Source organism: Pongo abelii, chromosome 7, assembly GCF_028885655.2.
Source record: "Pongo abelii isolate AG06213 chromosome 7, NHGRI_mPonAbe1-v2.0_pri, whole genome shotgun sequence".
NCBI classification, from domain to species: Eukaryota; Metazoa; Chordata; class Mammalia; order Primates; family Hominidae; genus Pongo; species Pongo abelii.
The window spans coordinates 146,722,189-146,741,642 of NC_071992.2; the positions used below are offsets into that span (position 1 = coordinate 146,722,189).

The 19,454-nt window shown below is 45.0% G+C and overlaps 1 protein-coding gene and 1 long non-coding RNA gene across 17 annotated transcripts in view; one reads left to right on the forward strand and one right to left on the reverse strand.

The window, feature by feature from the left end:
* Positions 1–19,454, reverse strand: part of ASAP1 (ArfGAP with SH3 domain, ankyrin repeat and PH domain 1) — a 389,931-nt gene that overhangs the window by 289,038 nt on the left and 81,439 nt on the right. For 7 of the 16 annotated variants that reach the window (XM_024251018.3, XM_024251022.3, XM_063726810.1 and 4 more), the window contains one exon: positions 14,566–14,692. The exons of 5 other annotated variants lie outside the window; for them this stretch is intronic. In XM_024251018.3, coding sequence (XP_024106786.3) covers positions 14,566–14,692 — 127 coding nt within the window. Of the gene's footprint in view, positions 1–14,565; positions 14,693–17,016; positions 17,877–17,896; positions 18,016–19,454 lie in introns of those variants that run through there. 4 more of the 16 variants (XM_054518821.2, XM_024251017.3, XM_063726807.1 and 1 more) reach the window with 3 other exon arrangements.
* LOC129047548 (uncharacterized) lies at positions 15,301–18,821 on the forward strand. Its single transcript, XR_008509305.2, has 2 exons — positions 15,301–15,457; positions 15,764–18,821. It is a non-coding gene; the product is annotated as an uncharacterized LOC129047548 (long non-coding RNA).

Consider the following 19,454-nt stretch of genomic DNA (forward strand, 5'->3'; position numbering starts at 1 on the left):
TTAACAAACTTATTTCCATGGTAAGCAGGAATTTCAGACAAGAGGCTGTATGGGGCAGATAGAGAAGTCACCACTAAGGCGGATACGGGCTGATAAGGCAGAGCTACTCACCACCCCCTAACACTGAGATGACACTGGCTTTCAGTCTAGGCAGAGAGTTTGAACACACCCACACTCACTCCTTTTTCCCTTCACTACTCCTACCCGCTTGATGTAACTTATAATGCACCAACACACATGAGGGCAACAGGTGAACAACAGGTCCTCCCTTTGGGGAAACTGCTAAGCCAACTGTACAAAACACACAATTGGGAGCAACTTAAGGGAGGGAGGGAAACATCATTTAATACAATGACATGCCTTTTTAAATATTATTGAAGACTTTTTAATGAAATGGAAATGTTCATGATGTGTTAAATGAAAATAAGCAGGACAGAGATGTATCTGAGCAAAATACCTTAAGTGACAGTAGCAGCTACCTCTGGTTAGTGGGCTTATGGATGACTTTTAAATTTTCTTCTTTTATACTTGTCCTCATTTTCTACAAAGGGAATAGGTTCTTCTTATTCTTTAATAAGAGGAAATTATTAATAACAAAAGTCTGTTAAGAGTAGACTGTAGCTTACGTTAAATGACAGTGCAGGGTTGCAATCAACACTATCCATACTATGGGAAACTACGGGATAAACCACCACTTTCTTTGGCAAATGAATTACAATGAAAAAAAGAGGGAGGAACCCACAGATTAAAAGAAATTTGAAATATGTCCATGAATTTCAACATACAGATCTCATACGGATCCGTTTAAACAAATCATTTTTTTTTAAAGAGACAACCAGGGAAATTTGAACAGTGACTAAATATTTAATGACACTGAGGAAGTGTTTTCTTCAGATGAGAAAACAAATTATGGTTCAGGTTTATTTTTTTCAAGTCCTTATCTTTTAGAAGTACATACCAAAGTATTTATGGATGAAATGAAATACCTGATATTGCTTCAAAAAATCAGGGGAAGGAGGTAGAAATGAAAAAAAGATTGGCCAAAAGCAGACAATTGTTGAAACTGAATGATAGTTACATTTCGCTCTGCTATTGCATGTGCAAAAATTTAAGTTAACAACAAGCAAACTGGCTGGGCACAGTTGCTCATGCCTGTAATCCCAACATTTTGAGAGGCTGAGGCGAGTCACTTGAGCCCAGGAGATAGAACCTGCAGTGAGCATGATTATGTCACCGCATTCCAGCCTGGGCAGCAGGGCGAGATTGCGTCTCTTAAAAAACAAACAAACAAAAAACAACAAAGAAAAACTGTCCAAAGTAAAAAACCACTTGGAGGACTGAGCTACTAGCGCAAAACAGACTACAAAAGGTATGGGGGAGGGTGGAGAGGAAGGAGAATCTAATAATGCAAAGTACCATGAAATTATCCAATAATAAAACCCGTATGTTTTAGTCCTAAAGGTATTGTTTTAGTTACAAATTACATGACAAAACATCTCCAACATAGGTCTGTCTCTTTCAAAGTGAAGGGGGAGACTGGTTGGCAGAACTGACCTCAAGCCTCATCATGTTTTTTCAGTCAAATGACCTTTGAGAAATTATTTTTAACTTTTTGAGCCCGTTTCCTCATCTGTCAAATGAGAAAATAGTGGCTTTGTTGCCTAACAAAGTGCTGTGTGGATGAAATGAGAATATATTATAACAGAGTGCAGAAATGCTGGAGAGTAAACTCAGGGCACCAACTGCTCATAAAATCGTATGATTCACTACTTACCATCCATAAAGAAAAATCTGAGAGGTCAACACTTTTTGAAAATACCAATTCTCTCATTAATCCCTTTCATACCATATTGTGACTGGCTGTCCCAGATGCATGATGCAAATTATCTAGATTTAAATGCCTCCCCTTCAACTCGAAAGAAACAAGTCAGGAGGGAAAAATGCTTTCCTTTTCCACTGGCAGATGCAGGTCTTGTTCATGTCTCTGTATGCGTGTCTGTTTCACCAAGAAAGTAAATGCTAACCAGATTCTCTTCCGTTTACTTGCACTTTGCAGCTAAATCACTAATATCAAAGCAAGGCAGGGTGGCAGTGGGGAGGTGGGGGCTATGGAACCAGGCAAACCCAGATTTGATTCCCACCTCCCTCAGGTACTAGCAGGGTAATGTGAGAGTTTGAAACAGCCTATGTAAAGTACTCAGTACAGGCTGGGCACAGGTGGCTCATGCCTATAATCCCACCACTTTTGAGAGGCCAAGGAAGCCAAGGCAGGCCAATCACTTGAGCTCAGGAGTTGAAGACTAGCCTGGGCAACATAACAAAAAAGTACTCAGTACAGAGCTGGTACTCAAAAATTGACAGCCAACTCTGTGACTTAGTATTACTAGGCCAACAGAGGACTGCAGGTTGCAGACACCAAAAGGACAGACTAGGAATCTGGCTTTAGCATTCAGGTCTGCTAAGCATCTGCAGCACAACCTTCAGGAAATTTAGTAACTGTGGGTTTTTCCAACTGCTCTATGCAATTGGTAGGCATATATATAAAGCCCAGAGAGGTAGACTTAACCATATTTGGAAAACTTTTTACCAGGTCTGCCTTCGAGATTTATAAATCAAATGTAGTTTTGCTACAATCTTCATAATTTTACTCAAACATCTGAATGCTAACTACATTAAAAACAAAACAAATTTAAAAACCTAGGGTTAAAAAGTGAGGGGGGATGTCCCTGAGGTACTTACAATCTACTAAAAGTGAAGACATACGTGAACATGAATAAGAACACAACTTAGCTCACCAGCCTATCATTGACAAAATTATCCCAAAATCAGGAGGAAAAAAATCCTACTTCCATGGCCATGCGGTTGGTATTTAATACCCTGTCAGGAAGTTCTTTTGAGTCTAACCTACATATCTCATGTCTCAGCAGAAGCCTATTTCCTGTTTGTTCTTTTTCATTAGCATAGCATGCATATCTACATTTTTTTTCTTGAGGATGAGTCTGAGTAGAAAGAGCATAAATTGAGTTGAATCCTTTCTAAACCTAGTTCATCATCTGTGAAATGAAGAAACAGCACCCACCCCACAGGGCTGTTGGGAGGATTATATGAGATGATACAGGTAAGGCAACCAGCACAGTACCCGGCATAGAGTAGGTTCTTAACAGCAATGTTCGCAGATTCTGAATTAGTTCAAACTCTTACACACAAAATGCAGAAGCCTTGGGAAGTGACAGCACTGACTTGGCACCAGCTTATTTATTGGGAGGCAGTGTATTCACTTGCCTTGCTATGAAAAATATTACTATTATTAAAGCAGCAGCAGCTGCTGGGCCAGCAGTGAGTGCTTATTTTGATTTGTACTTCGTGGAAATAAGGAGTATCTAATTTTATGTAAATGCTATTAATGTGAATAAACATTACAAGGAAAAGGAAATGGGCATCATAAAAAATGATTAATGAAACATAAAGGAAGGCTCCCCACATTTCAAAACAATGAAGACAATTTTATTTCATATGTAACTGGGCAGTGAAGAAGCCGTTCAATGGAAATAAAGCCATTAGTCGTCACTGGACCTTTAAGCAGGCTCTGTTATTTAACACTGAGGAAAAACCAATTAAACCAGAAAAATTTTCCGAAGAGAGCCAAGTTGCCCTGCCTGGTCTTCCATCCATCCTGGATATCTATGGAAAGATTATTCAAAGAGCACCATGCCATCACTTTGGATTTAGTGGCAATGGGATGTTTCTTTTCTGGCCATACCCTGTGTGGAATGTTGATTTTTCCTGACCACATCAGCAAAGCTAAAACTAGGCAGCACAGTGCTCCGACCACAGTCCTTCCAAGTATCCCAAATGAGTACAGAGCAGAAAGGATCAAGGGGAGGTGAGACTTGCAGAGGGAAGGGCAGAAAAACTAACATCTTCCAAGTGTCACTGAGTGCCAGGCATCTGCCTCCCTTATATTCCTAGTGATTCTCCAAACAGCTGTGAAGTACCATCATTTCCATTTAACTGTCATGTCAATGAAAAACGAAGACGAGGCCAGAAGAACTGAATCTAGTCCCAGCTTTGCTGTGTGATCTGGGTGTAAACGGTGTGCTTCCCTATTCTCCTACTCTCCTCTGAGGACCACCATCACCCCCAGGCTGAAGAGGAAGACTTAGCCCCACCCATCACATAACCCCCTCATCCTGGCCAAAGCTGAATGGAGCAAGGGTGGTCTCCAGACCCAAGTGGAGCCAATCCAATCCTCCTTCCCAGATATCCTTGACCCAGAATCAGGCAGACACCAATGTGGTGTAGGGCACTGGAGCTGGGAATAATTTGGTGCCAGAGTTGCCTTCATCTACCATTTGCCCAAAAGAGAAGTCCTTCATTCTTGCCCCTCATGTTCCATAAAATATCTCCCATGAATCCTTCCAATAAGTCCCCATTTTGCTTTAACCAATGTATTTCATTTTGCTGGGGAAGGGGAAGGGACCTCTTACAATAAAACAGCCTAACACACTTGGGTTTTCTAGGCCTCGGCTTCCTCATCCATAAAAAGAGGAGTTGGACTAGATGGTCTCTGAGGCCTTTTCCAGTTCTACAGAATGTGCGTCATAATAACATAGCCCTCACTATACTTACAGCCCACTGGGTGCTGGGTGCTATACCAGGCACTGGGGACAAGGCCATTCTGACCCTAGCCTTTGGGTACAATGCTACGGAAATGCAAGGTATCCAGGCTGTTTTAATAATAGAGCTAAGAAGAGCTTACATTTTCCTCCACCCAAAACGCATCTGGCAGGGAAAGGGATGGCCTAGATTGACTTAGCCAACTCTGCTTTCTATAATAGCTGGTGCCAAAATGCAGTCGTCTTTTGGGCTTTACCTCCTTGGCACACGAGGTTCTGATTTTATTTTCCCAGCTTTTGAGTGGCTAAATTGGGTGCTGTCTTATCAAGGGGACACATATTCCAGTTCTTTGGGGGAAAATTATACCATAGCTCGGCATTAAAATTCAGTTCTTATATAACTGACCACAAACAGCGCCATGACAGAGGGCTGTTCAGACAGGGCTCTGGGCTGGAAAGAGCCTACTGTGAACTCCTGGATTCTGTTAAGACCAAGTAGAGTCAAGTGCCTCCTGATCTTGACCTAACTCTTGCCCACAAATAATTAAAACCCGTTTTACTGACACTGAAAACAAGCTATGAAGCACACAGAAATGAAAATTCAAGGAGAGATCCCTTTTGCTTTAAGGCTCCTGCCTCCTAACCAAAATAGAATTTCTTGTGGTCGCAGTGCTTCAAACTGTAATCAGTAAAGCACACAACCTAGCTGCCATGCTCTATACCAGTCAGGGCCAAGGCATAAATGTTTCACCTCCCCACAAATGACCACAATCAATTATGCAGGTACATAATAAATATCTGCATTTATTATGTAACAGAGAAAACAGCTCATTACCCCAAAGCCCAAGCAAGAATCAGAAGGAGCAGCTTTCACACACCAATGGAGAGGACTCGACAAGTGGGGTGTAGAAGCAGGCAGAAAGATTATAGCAGTGACACAAGGAAGCATGGGCAATGAGGTTGCACCGGTAGAACCCATCAGGCTGGCCTGGGTCAAAGTGGGCAGCTCTGGTCACTGGTTCCCTTACTTCAGAGAGTACAGGGCCCACTAAGGGCTGATTATACAGTTACACTGAGTTGACAGTCTGCTTCAGATCAAATTGGCTATGACCATGACCCACAATGGTCAAAGTCTTTGGTGTTGCCCTAGTCCTCTCCTTAGTCCAATCTGTGCCTCCCCAATCCGGGTCCCTGAAGTACACACATCTGACTTCATCTCTCTGTCATCTGACCTCATCACTGACCCTTCAGAAATGAGTCTACCAAGTCTCATCTTCTCAGTTACACATGCAATTGTCTAATGCAATAATACAATAATATAGGGCAATAGCAACAAGGATAATAAGAACAATCATTTATAGAGCACTTAGCACACCAGGCACTGTTGTAAGCGCTTTACAGATACTGACTCACTGAGAGGTAGGTACTTATCCCCGTAAGGAAAGTAGGACACACCAAGGCTCAGTAACTTGCCCAACACACGCTAGAAGTAACAGGGATACAATTAACCTCGGCAAGAGAATTTCGTCACCCTCCTCAACCCAAGTGTTGCCACTGGTCCTCAGTAGAGAGCAGTCCTGCCTATCTAATTCTCCATGAAGGAATGCTTCTAGCCTCATTCGCCTCCTTCTTCCCTGCATCACAGGAGAGCTGAGTAGTCAGACCTTGACACCCATAGGGACATACTTTACTGACACATAAAGTCATTTGATGAGTGCCTCCCATGCATTGTCTCCTTTAATACTCAAAAAGCAATGTCATTTATTTATCAAATGGGGAAACAGAGGCTTAGACATGAAGTGATCTCTAGCCCCAAACCTTACTCATGTTTAAGTAATACATGTGGGAATGGCCAAGACCAAGATCTGGTTTTAGTCCCCAAATGACTAGGTTACATATACGGAAACCATCTCTCTGAGGCTCCCTGGACAAATAGACAACGAAGGCAAAAGTCTGGGTAGTGTTTGAACATCCAACACCACAAATGGCTTCTAATGAAAGGCTGCTAGCCTAACATCAGGGAAAGCTACTTCGGCCTTGCACAGCATGTCTTCTGAGACCAGGACTTAATGACAGCAGACTGGGCTAGCAAGATTCAGTTCCAAACTTAAGGTTTACTCTCTACTCTTTCTACCCAGAAGCAAGTTACATGGAGTGGTACTGGGGAGGACTCCCACACTGTGAATTGCCAGTCCCCACAACCCTGTTAAACAGCAGAGTGCAAAAATCCCTGGGTTGGGCAGCCCTGAATTCAAATCCCTGCATGGTTTCTTTCTCATCTTTGGGCCTCAGTCTCCACCTCTCAAAGCAATGAGGACTAAACTAGATCTGGTGGGTCCCATCATTCATGAGGTTCCTCCCGTGGAGATACAAAGCCCTTCTAGGAAGCCAATCACCTGAATGAGGTAACACTTTGCTTTCCCACTTTATAACTGGCAATCCAAGCATCTGATCAGCAGAAGATGATTAGTCCTACACCACTGAGCTGATGCATTTCAGCCAAAATCAAACACATTTGGCATGAGAGTTATGCCAAACCAAGTTACTAGCAGTGTCCACTAATTTTTCCACAAAGCGGCTATAGACCCCCATCACAGCTTTCATGAGCCTTTTGGAGATCAGGCTTTCAGGCTGGCAAACGCCAGAGTAGGTATTCTCCAAGGTCGCTTTTACTTGGACACTTAGCAATTCCCTGAATAACTAACACCTAGCAAAAACTCAGGGCTCTTGTACAGCCAGGAAGCTGGAAGCAGAGAGCCAGACAGCCCTGCAGAAACTGCAACTGAGAGTAGTGGTTCTTTAGCCAGGGCTCTGGACAGCTCATAGGCAAATCAGGTTGGGTCAGCAGTCCCAGACTAAGCATGCCAGGGTGGAGCTGGAAGCAACAGGGTCATTTTCACATCTGCCCAGTCCAAGGAGGATTGCTTGCAGCACTGTCTTTGATCACAAAAGGCAGAGATTTACTGAGGAGTCCAGCAAGAGGTCTCAGAAGAACAGAGAAAAACAACTATCTTTTCATTTTTCTTCCCTCTCCCAAACTCTCTCTAGCACTAGAAACCAAATAGAGGTAAGAAGATAATTAATAGATGCCTTTCTCACAGGTCTTGCAAGACAAAACAAACTGGCAGACAGGAAGCATAAAAGACAGTGAAATACAGAAGAAACGGAATGGGTTTTCAATGCAGATTCTGCATTCAGAGCCCAAGTCTACCATTTACCACTGTGTGATCTTGGACAAGTTATTTAATGTCTGTGAGCCTTTATGTATTCATATGTAAAGCAATAATAAGAATGCTACTAGAATAAGCTTTTATTAGATGATAGGTGTAAAAAAAGTTTTTTAAAATCCAAAGATACATATATAAGAAGGTGTGTTAGGCAGTTCTTGTGTTGTTATAAAGGAATATCTGAGACTGGGTAATTTATAAAGAAAGGAAATTCTGCAGGCTGTACAAGCATGGCGCTGGTATCTGCTTGGCTTCTGTGGAGGCCTCTGGGAGTGTTTAGTCATAGCAGGAGGAGAAGTGGGAGCAGGCACATCACATGGCAAAAGCAGGGGCGAGACAGAGAAAAAAGTGGAGGACCCAGACTTTTAAAACACTGGATCTCAAGAGAACTAACTGAGCGAGAACTCACTTATCACCAAGGGGATGATGATGCTAAACCATTCATGAGGCATCCGCTCCCACGATCCAATCACATCCCACCAAGCCCCACCTCCAACACTGGGGACTATGTTTCAACTTGAGATTTGGGGGGGAACAAAAATCCAAACCATATCAGAAGGACCAAAAGCATTAGCATGGAATATCTGGCTAACAGGCTTGTGCCTTGTTTTAGAAAGAGCATGAGTTCCAACATATACAATTTCCTCCTCCCTTTGATTCTACAGACAGATATATTCACTCACTGACCTTTGCTGGTTTCATCCAGACAAAACCTCATCCTAAGTACCTCCAGACTGGGTCAAAAGCCTGGGCACAGAGCCTTGACTTCTGTATGGGAAACATTATGGGAAGGTTTCTTTGCCTTTTGTTGTATTATCTTCAAGAGGTCAGAGACAGACCCAAACATACTTTCTCTACATTAAGCAAAAGTATAAATCTTGATTTTATCTAAATCCTTCCTGAGGTTTTTTTTTTTTTTTTTTTTTTAAGACTACAATCTCCTTGGGGGTAATTAATGGGCTCCTTAAGTTTAGCACCTGCAATATAAAGAAGCACTTCCTATTAAGTTTACCAGCTTTTAAAATTTAAGAGGTAATGCACTTGCATTCTTGAGCAAGGGGAGCTGATGAACAAGATCAGATGTCAAACCCTGACCACTGAAATCCTATGCGTAAGATTTCACAGAAAAACACTTAAGGACCTAACAGTATTTATCAAAGACTGATGAGCTCTATCATCAGCATGGCAGACACCCAAAAGGACATAGATAAAGGTTGAAACTTAAATGGAAGGTGAGGGAACATATACAGAAGTCTGACTGGCCCGCATGAGGACTTGACAGTAATGCGATTAATCACAAATCTGATACTGGTTGTATGACCTGGGCAGAATACTTACGGTTGTACGACCTAGCTGGACAAAATACTTAACTGCTGTAATCCTCAATTTCTTCATCTATAAAATGGAGCCATTGATGACAGTAGGGTGAAAAAAGGTATTAAATAATAGTATGTATAGGGTTTGCAGCATGTAGTAGGAATGTTACTGTCATGAGATAGAGCTTGATACTGAATCTACATTCTGTATCTTCATTCATTTCATCAAACATTTCTATATCTTCAGAAAGAACTGAACACACCAGGTGAATACATTAAGAAAAGCCTCTAATGCCAGACCCACATTTGATTGCCAATTTCCATAAGAAAACTTTTAGGCTGCATTTTTTGAGGGCAGGGTTCTTCATCATTGTATCCCCGGGCCTAGCACACCGCTGGGCACATAAGAGGCACTGAACAATCTGTATATTGACTACATGGTAATTTGAGTGATTTCACTTGTATTCCTAGGATGAATGTTCTATACTATTTCCCTCCCCTATGAACTCCCCTTTCTACCCTGTTAAGAGTTTTAGCCTTATTTCTTTATTTCTTAAAGATCACTAGCTTCTCTGTAATACAATCTGGATAACCCCAATACCTCAGTAAGACTTGGAAAATGACTTGTATATAGCAGGGGCTCCCCAAAAATGTGTTGAACAAATGCTGTTCATGGATTATACTCAAATGAGTTCCCACATTTAAATCTGAAAACTCATATCCAAATCTTTGAAAGTACAGGGAAAAAACAGTATATTTAAGTATCACTATTAAGAACTCTGAAATATAAACATGAAGAAACACTAAGCCTCCAAGGAATTTAGGCATCTTTTTAATCAGACCAAAACTTGAAGGTGCAATGACAGCAAAGTCTCCTATGTTCCCTATAAAGCCACTGAAATATGTTTTTGTAGACATTTAGAATACCTATTTTATGTCTTAACTGTTTTAAGATTTCTAAACTCTGGGCCAGGTGTGGTGGCTCACGCCTGTAATCCCAGCACTTTGGAAGGCTAAGGCAGGCGGATCACTTGAGGTCAGGAGTTTGAGACCAGCCTGGCCAACATGATGAAACTGCGTCTCTACTAGAAATACAAGAATTAGCCAGGCATGGCGGTGTGTACCTGTAGTCCCAGCTGCCCAGGAGGCAGAGGTGAGAGAATCGCTTGAACCTGGGAGGCAGAGGTTGCAGTGAGCTGAGATCGCACCACTGCACTGCAGCCTCAGCAACAGAGTGAGAGCCTGTTTCACGGGGAGAAGGGAGTGAGATTTTTTTTTTTTTTTTTTTTGAGACGGAATCTTGCTCTGTCGCCCAGGCTGGAGTGCAGTGGCGTGATCCTGGCTCACTGCAAGCTCTGTCTCCCAGGTGCACGCCATTCTCCTGCCTCAGCCTCCTGAGTAGCTGGGACTACAGGCGCCCGCCAACACACCCAGCTAATTTTTTTTTTTTTGTATTTTTAGTAGAGATGGGGTTTCACTGTGTTAGCCTGGATGGTCTTGATCTCCTGGCCTCGTGATCTGCCCACCTCGGCCTCCCAAAGTGCTGGGATTACAGGCCTGGGCCACCGCGCCCGGCCGAGAGGGAGATTTTTAAACTCCATTTTATTTACTAGCCACTTGACCTTAGAGAGAAATCATTTCATCTCTCTGGGCCTCAATTTCCTTCTCTATAAAATGGAGATGATAAATGTTCCTCTTTCAGAGAGCTCATATGAGAGGTAAATGTAAGCATTCAGGCCATGTGTCGACAGCAGGCCTGGTATGGAGCAGCTGCTCAATAAATGAACAGAACTTGCCTCCTTCATTGTCACCAAATTAAAATGTGGCCCAATATAAAATAACCAAGTAGACTTCCATTTATCATGTTGGACTCTCTCTCTGACAAAGGACTAAGTATTAGCCACTCTAAATCTTTAAATGGAGGGTCCCTTCTACTGTCTGGGTCACAGCAGTCCTAAAATGCCTGCCTGCTCCCGTTTACGGAAAATGCTTATACTCTCCTAGTCACTTACTCATAACTTAAAAATGGTCAAGAGTAAGATGGCACACATCACTATGCTTTCACTGCTGAATAAGTAAGACACTGGCTTTTTGCTTGGAAAACACTCACACACCAGGATGAAACCTTGGCAGAACACCAGCTCATCCATTCCTGCCTCCCCAAGGTAGCCACTCTTTGTGTGCCAGCCAAACCGTGAACCCCAGAGCCATGTGCGACCCTTTGCCCCAAAAGGTAAAGCCCAGAAGTAAACTAGAAATAAACTCCTCTTTGCCTCTTCTTACCATTTTTGAGACGTGGTCTCACTCTGTCGCCTAACCGGATGTGCAGTGGTGCGATCTTGGCTCATTGTAACCTCGGCCTCCCGGGTTCATATGATTCTCCTGCCTCAGCCTCCCAAGAAGCTGCGACTACAGGCATGCGCCATCATGCCTGGCTAATTTTTTAGTAGAGATAGGGTTTCCCTATGTTGGCCAGGCTGGTCTCGAACTCCTGACCTCAAGTGATCCACCTGCCTCAGCCTCCGAAAGTGCTGGGATTATAGGTATGACCCACCACGCCCAGCCTTTCTTACCATATATTTCTGATCTACTTCCTAGAGTGCTCATCACAGAGATTTAACTAAAAGCATCAACATCTGCATAACATACCACAGTCTCTACCAAGGAGACATAGTAAAAGAGAGAGTATGGGTTAATTTGGGGCTCCAATCTTGGAGATCTAACAGTTTTTCAGTTGCGCTCTATGTATGTGCGTTAGTGATCCAAAGAGCAAAAAAAGGTCATAAACAGGAAGGTACTTACTAGAACTAGGAAAATATTTTTTTTAAATGACAATTCCAAGTTACCCAAATTAATTCCTATTCCGGAGTTTCCATATCACCAAAAAGTACCCAAAAGTTCTCTTCCTAAGAATAACCACAAAATAACACAAGCCACATTCTTAAAGTTTCCAAATATCTCCCTTGTGAAGCATATGCCAACAAGATTTTGTGGTATGCCCCCAAATTTTTTCTTATATTGAGTGTGGTAATGTTAAGCCCCGTATTTTTAAAGAACTGAATTGTGATCCACCTAAGATATTTATAATAATGCACTAATTCCATATATGTAAGCATAGGGGGAAAAATTAAAATTCAACTATGGTGGCTATCCATCAGTTAAAAAACCTAAAGCATACTTTTCACATCTATGCAAAAGGTAACCACTCAGAGAGTCCAACCTCAAGAATTAAAATACGCCGACCGGAGACAATGTTTTCCTGGCCAATACCTTCCTCAAGTTCGGAAGAAAAATTGTAAAATTATTGTGCCATCCTGAAACGTTGTTATATTTTTGAGAACATGGGTATCATCAATGTACTCTAACATGACACTGAACTTCTAGCCTGGTTCCAAGTTCCTAAGTGACTACACTTGCATTATAGTTAACTCTATTTTTCTACCTAATCTTACAACAGAATTTCTCATTAAAAAAAATGTATTTGCTTTTAAATTTATTAACCTTAAACTAACATCAACAGCAACTGCATGTAATTTAACATTAACCCTCTACTACAGGGTTGCTGGAAAATATGCTCGCATACCTCTACAAACAGCATCACCAAATACTTAATCTTATCACACCCTTCACAAACAGAATACAGCAACACTATCTAAATGTGCAGGAAGAGAACGTTAAAATAACTGGCAGCTCTATTAGCAGGCACTGAAAAACTTATCTAGAAGGAAAATAACCACTCAGTCTAATCAATGTCACATCCTTAGAAGTATATACAATTAGTACAGAAAGAGGATGCAAAATGCTCCCATATCAACATGTTTCAATTTATTACAATTAAGTGAAAGACAGACCCATGATGGGGTTCAATGCCTGGCAACTCTGTGTAATCCCAGACGAGTGTAACAGACTGGCAGTTCACAAAAAAAAAAAAAAAAAAAAAAAAGAAAAGAAAAAACCCATTTACCTCTGGTTTTCAAACAAACCTAGTTAGGTGGTATTTCTCCATTCACTTCACAATTCACTCCCATCACCCAATACTGACTCCAGAGAGAACTCTAGAAGTATGCCGGAATGACACATTCAGTCATAGCACCAAGCAGGCCAGATGGGACCCAGCACTAACAGAAGTCTCTCCCCTCCTAAAATTTGGGACCCCTCTACTTCTGAATCCCAGTTCTACGTGTCTGGAAACATGAGTATCAAAGCTCATTTCAAGATGAGTCGGCCCACAGAAGCCCAAGCTTCCCCATATTACAGAGGTCCGTCCTTGGGGTGGGGGGCTTACATCAGAAAGAGCTCCCCAGAACTCACCTAAACCAGCCACAGCATAACCCACCCAGGGAAAACCATCTCCCTTCCTACCTTCCACCCAATGGTGCCATTTTCAGTTGAAATACGTTTGCCTTGTTTGAAGGGGAGGGATGCTTTATGGCACTTATTGATGTTGCTGAGTTCCAGGGCAAATATCCTATTTTTATCGTGGTCCCAGAGGCTTTTGCTGCTCCTTGGCTTTCAGGTTCCTCTTTGCCCATACCACTCTATCATTAATTCACTGAAAATCCTAAAGAAAATCGATTTGGCCTTGGCCCTGCCCCCCACCCCCCACCAGCAACGCTTTCCTGAAGGGTCCAGATAAGAGGAGCTGTCTGACTGTCGCCTCGGGCCTCCTTTCTCCGTGTCTGGTCAGCTCAAGCAGGCTGCACCGGCCTCCGATCTCCCTGTCCAGCCTCTGAGTGCCCTGCGGGCAGGTCCTGCTGGCGCAGCAGCCCTAAACCCTACCAAACCCTCCGGGTTAGGGGAGCCGGGTGGGAACCTATGTGCACAGATCTCTTTCCATCTGGGCTTCAGGCACCAGAGACAGGAGGGAGGAGTCCTGGAGTGGATACAGTCCCAGCCTGAGTTCTCTCTGGGTCCTTTGGGATTTTTCCACCGGCCCTCGTCTCCGCAGCTACGCCTGCCTGGCCCAGTCGGGCCGCTGAGGGGTGCGTTCACTGCCCATCTCCTAGTCCCTTGCTAGTGACCTTGGCTGCACTACTTCGCTTCTGTGCCCTCGGTGGCCTGACGCCACCTACCTCGAGGGTTACAGGAGGGTCACGAAGATGTGGAAGCGCCGAACAGTGCATGCCAGGGACAGGACTTCCATCTTCTGTCCTCCCTGGAGTGTCCACAGCTCGCTCAGTCCTCTCCCACCTCCAGTCCCCAGGCCTTTCAACCCGCAGGACCCAGAAAGGGCGAGGGAATGGGGAAGGGGCCGCCCGTCCTAAGTTCCTTATTCACCCGGCGGCTCCCTGAGGGGGTGTGGCGCCCCCGGCCCCGCGTCCCCCTCCTCCCAGCTCCGAGAAGAGATCCTCCAGCTGCGCGGCGGCAGCGGCGAGCGTGGACGGCGGGGGTCCCGGCCCGACCTACCTCCTCCAGCAGCGTGACGGTGTTCCTGCAGTTGTGCAGCCGCGTGGTGAAGCTGGACGTGGTGGGCGAGTTGTAGTCCTCGGTGGTCTCGGCGATGAACTCCGAGACAGAGATCTGGTCCGGCATCCTGCCGTGGGGGACGAGACACAAGCGGGGGCGGGGGGTGAGTCACGGCGCAGGCTCCCGGGGCCGCGGGCCGCCCGGCGGCTCATGAACCCCGGCCGCAGCCCGCCACCCGCCGCCCGGCCTGGCGCGCGGCTCCCGTCCCCGGCGGCGGCGAGAGGGAGGGAAGGAGGCGGGCGAAGGCAGGAGGCGGCGGCGCTCGGCGCGGGGCCCTTCAAACTCCAAGCCGCGCGTGAGGCAGGGGGCTCTCCGGGACCCGCCTCCCTCTGCTCATGCCGGCGGCGGAGGCTCCTCAGCGGCGGGGGAAGGGACGCGGCTGCGCGTGGGGTCTTCGCGGGGGTCTGGGCTCCGGCCGGCCGCTGGGGCGTGCGCGGGCTGGGCGGCTGGGGCGCCCGGCGCTGCCTCCTCAGACGCGCTGACAGGCGGCAGCGCGGGCCTGACTGACTGAGCTCACACTCCCGCGGGGGGCGGGCGGGCGGCGCTCGCGCTGTAGTCACGGGGCCAAACAAGGAAGTGCTCTGCGCACGCGCGCCGCCCCCAGCCCTGCCCCCACACCCCCACGCCCGCGCCCCGCCCCCGGCCCGGCCCCCGCCCCGCCCCGCCCCCGCTCGCGCACCGTCCCTGGGGCCTGGCTCCGACGCTGCCGCTCCCGACCCCGGCTGCGCGGCACCGGGGCTCCGGAAGCCCGAGTCCCTGGTCCGCCCCCGGAGCGGTTACTTCAGCGAGCTCGTTACGCGAGCGTTTTGCAAGAAGGGGGCCCAAAAAAGTTGTACGTGTTCTTTTTTAGTCGCATGTGGGTGCAGGAAGTGAGGCCCCGGGAGAGCCGCCTTCTACTGCGAGGGCCGCCGACCCCGCGAAGGAAGCGCTGGGCGCAGGGGCGGCCTCCCGAGGCCCGGGCTTGCAGCTGCCCGCTCGCCCCATCTCTCTGCGGGGTGCTCCTCACCGCTTACAGGCTGGTTTTGTGCAGTTGGCTTAGGTCGCTACAATGCAGCGTGAAGACGAATGAAGGGTTTGGGGTTTTTTTAAAAAAATAATTTTCTAATCTTTCATTTGCACTTTTTTTTTTAACTTGCAGGAAAGCCGAGGGTCAAGGAATGTAAAAGGCATTGCCCGAGCTGCAAATGGTGTTCGATGCTAAGCAGATGCCAAATTTCGGTGGAAAAAGTACCAACAGATATCTCACTCCTCGGTCTTGACAGATGGCTAATTTTAAAACTAGCTCAATCTACTTAGTCCGAAGAATCCATTTAATTTCTCACCATTCGCTGAGTATGAATTTGGTTTAAAAGACGAAGAAGAAGAAAAAAAGCTAGGCCTTTGGGAAGGGCCACAGGATTGGTACCTGTAATTCAAGCCAGGAGAGCCTTTGATAGCCTTAGGATGGAAGGCTGAGCCTGTCCTCCGCGACACACACCCACCGCGCCCTACCCCCTCACTCCCGGGATTGGGCTTCTGCCATCTTGCACTGTTAAGCCTCAGATCCGTTCTCTGGTTCTTACCCCTGACTACAAGGGAGTGCCCCAAAGCAGGGATCTTGTCTTAGCCTTGGGCCTGCTACAGAGAAGTAGCAGAGTGGCTGTCAAAATACAGCACCTCATTAACTCTCAAATATTTCCTAAGCACTAACTATGGGCCCTGGAGATTGAGTAACGCCAAGGCCCCTGCTCTCATGAAGCTTACCTTCTAGGACAGAAATAGACAACTCACAAATAAATAAAGTGGAGTAAACATAAAGTAAGAAAGTGAAGGAGTCGCTATAGTATAAAGAATCTGCAGAGAAGGCTTTGCTGACAAGGTGACATCTTGAGAAAAGAATGACAAGAGTAAGTCACCCAGATTATCCTGTTGTCTATGGCATCTTGGGCCCTCAGTTGCCTCACATGAAACCAAAAGATAAGGACACCAACCCCAGGACCTGGCTGTTACGTTGAGTTCACTGATGATGGAAGAGAAAGTGCTTTGTGCACAGGAAAGCCATTAGAAAAGTGTGAGATGTTCACCTCCCTCTATTGGCTGTACTGAACCTGCACTGTGCCTCCAGCGAGATGCTCATCAATGTCCTCTAAGAGGCCATGCTTCAGGTAGGCAAGTGTTCCAGCTAACTAAAGGGAAATTTTGTAAGGGGAATGTACATAAATAAATATTCTTCCCTGGCAAAGGGAAGTTGAGAAGTCAACTTCAAAACACATTCTTTAAAAAATTAGTAAATAAATAAACAGGCACCCACTTTGTCCTCATTAGCACTTTAAAAGCTTGGTTTGGGACACACCAAGTTTGAAGTTAGGGGAGACAGCCAGATGATGATAGCAGACAGCTGAAGATCCATACCTGGAGGTCACTTGCTCATGTGCCATAGTTGACAGAACACGGTCTTTTGAAGTATGAGCCACCCAGGAGAAAATCCTACCATCCTTCCCCACATACTAACCAAGTCACTCTGCATCTGGAAAATTCTGTGACTTGCAACAAATATGGCCCATACTAGTTGAGCTAATTAAGCTTTCTGAGACTCAGTTACCCCATGGAGCACTGACAACACACAGCACTTAGACTTCACTCCAAGAAGGCCTTCCTTCCTCTAGGCTGGAAACAAATTCAGACTTGGAGTCTTGCATTTATTTTGTTCTCCCATCTATTCCAGGTAGTCGTCTAGCACCTGTCACCTCCACTGTGGTGGTGGTTCCTTCCATCTTCTTCATCTGGCATTATAGTAAAGACTCAATAAACATGAGATGTTATTAAAAGCCAAAAGTCAGTGTTTAATTGCCTCAATTCCAAGAGGCCTTGGGTTCCAGAGTTTTCCCTCCTAGTAACTGATGCTGTCATCTTGGGCCTTAGTGCTATCCTTTGTAAAATAAAGGAGTGGGTGTGTCAAAATGACCACAGATTCCTCCCAGCAGGAGCCGACTTGTGTATACAGTCAGCTCTGCAGAAGCAAGGAAGACAGATTATTACAACAAGCTAAGCTAACTGCAATGGTAGACAGCTGGGGATTTCTTTCTTGACTGAATTCACCAAAGACTCCAAACTGCTGCCATCAATTGCTGTTTCAGTTTCATTTGAAGATTATGTTATGTATCTGCTCCTCCCCCCGTCTCCTTCGGCCAAGAAAGGAATATGCTCACAATGAGATATTGTGCTCTGGTAAGTATATACCTCCTCAGACTGGTCTGCAATTAGAATTTCAAAGGTTCACACCTCTACTCACCATTTCTGGGCCATAATCCTCTTTAAATTTGAAACCATGCCTCAGTGAAAACCATCTGCACCTCTCATTTTCTCAAATACTCTGAAAATCATTCCTGGATATCTGAAAGCAAATAGAGACTGACATGGGCAAAACGTAAATGCTGGATTTATTTGTGTGGAGCTGCCCCAAAATATACACCATCCTCCCCAAAGCCAGGAAAAATGTGCACACACACATACTTGTGTGCACCTGGCTTTATATAAAGCAAGCATCATCTTTGTTGTCATCATTATTATAAGACTGTTCAGCACCCTTGTCCTCCTCATGTCTGCCTCTTACTCTGAGCACTGCTGACTGAGGTAACACCATGATTATGGCAGGATGCACTTTGTCGCCTTGAAAAAAAGGCAGCAGGAACAGTGGTGGCTTATTCTTCTGAACAGCAATGGCACTAATGACCCACTTGCCATCAGGGAATTGGCTCTCAGTTACATTTCCAGTTGCAGACCTCACTCTTGTCCATCTGTCTTATAACCAAGGGGGGATGCATTTGCAAGATGACTGACCAGAAACCAGAGGTGGGGGAGTGCGGGTGGGGAGTCAGAGGTGCTCTCTGGGCCCAAGAAACCACAAGGAGCTTTGATCCGCAGTGTTAGCCACCGACAGCATTCATCACAGGCTCCTGATGCCCTCATGGAACAAGGACAATGGCTAAAGTGGAAAGGGAACACACTTTTTATTATATGGACCTGAGCTTAAATCTCTACTTTCTTGTTTATTCGCCTTGTTTTCTAAACTATGTTTCAGATTATTGTGTGAAATAAAATGAGAAGATATGGATAAGTAGGCTGATGCATAGTGAATAATCAACCAATGTGAATTCCCTTTGAACTCCCCTTTTCTGTGAAAGATGACTATAAATACATCTGCTTTCATTCCACGACTCAGATATCTCTAAATTAGTCACTAGGAGGAGGAAAGAAGAGGGAGCGGGGAAGGCTGCACAGTAATTCCCAAAGTGTGGGATCTCAGATTTGGGAATAAACAGTCTTCAGAGACCTCGCTTATTCTCAGAGTATCCTTTGTTAGGTCAGATGCATTAGTGATGGCTTGGATTTTGGAAGTAAATAAATAGTATCTACAGTCAAACTGGCTGAATACCAATCAAGATGAGAAGTAAGTTAAGACCAACTCATTAAAATAAAATAAAAGCCTATTTTCATGCAACACAGTCCCTGTAAAGAAGGATAATCTAAGCAAAACAACTTCTAGGGGATGATAGCATGGGGCATTTCTTTTGTAGGAGCATGAATTATGGGCTGATTCTCACATAAAAAAGATAGGCTCCCGTCTCTGCAATGAAGAAGCTACTAGACCTTGTTAAAGTATTTCTCCTCTGTGAGTCTCAGTTTTCATATCTATAAAATGGGGGCAATGACAACCCCTATCTCAGTGTTCTGAGAATTCAATGAGCTAAAGTATATAAAGTGCTTAGCAGGGTCTCAGACATCCTAAGTAGACAATTATTTTTCCAATATTATGGGAACTTTGAAAACCTTATCTGGAGATATAACTT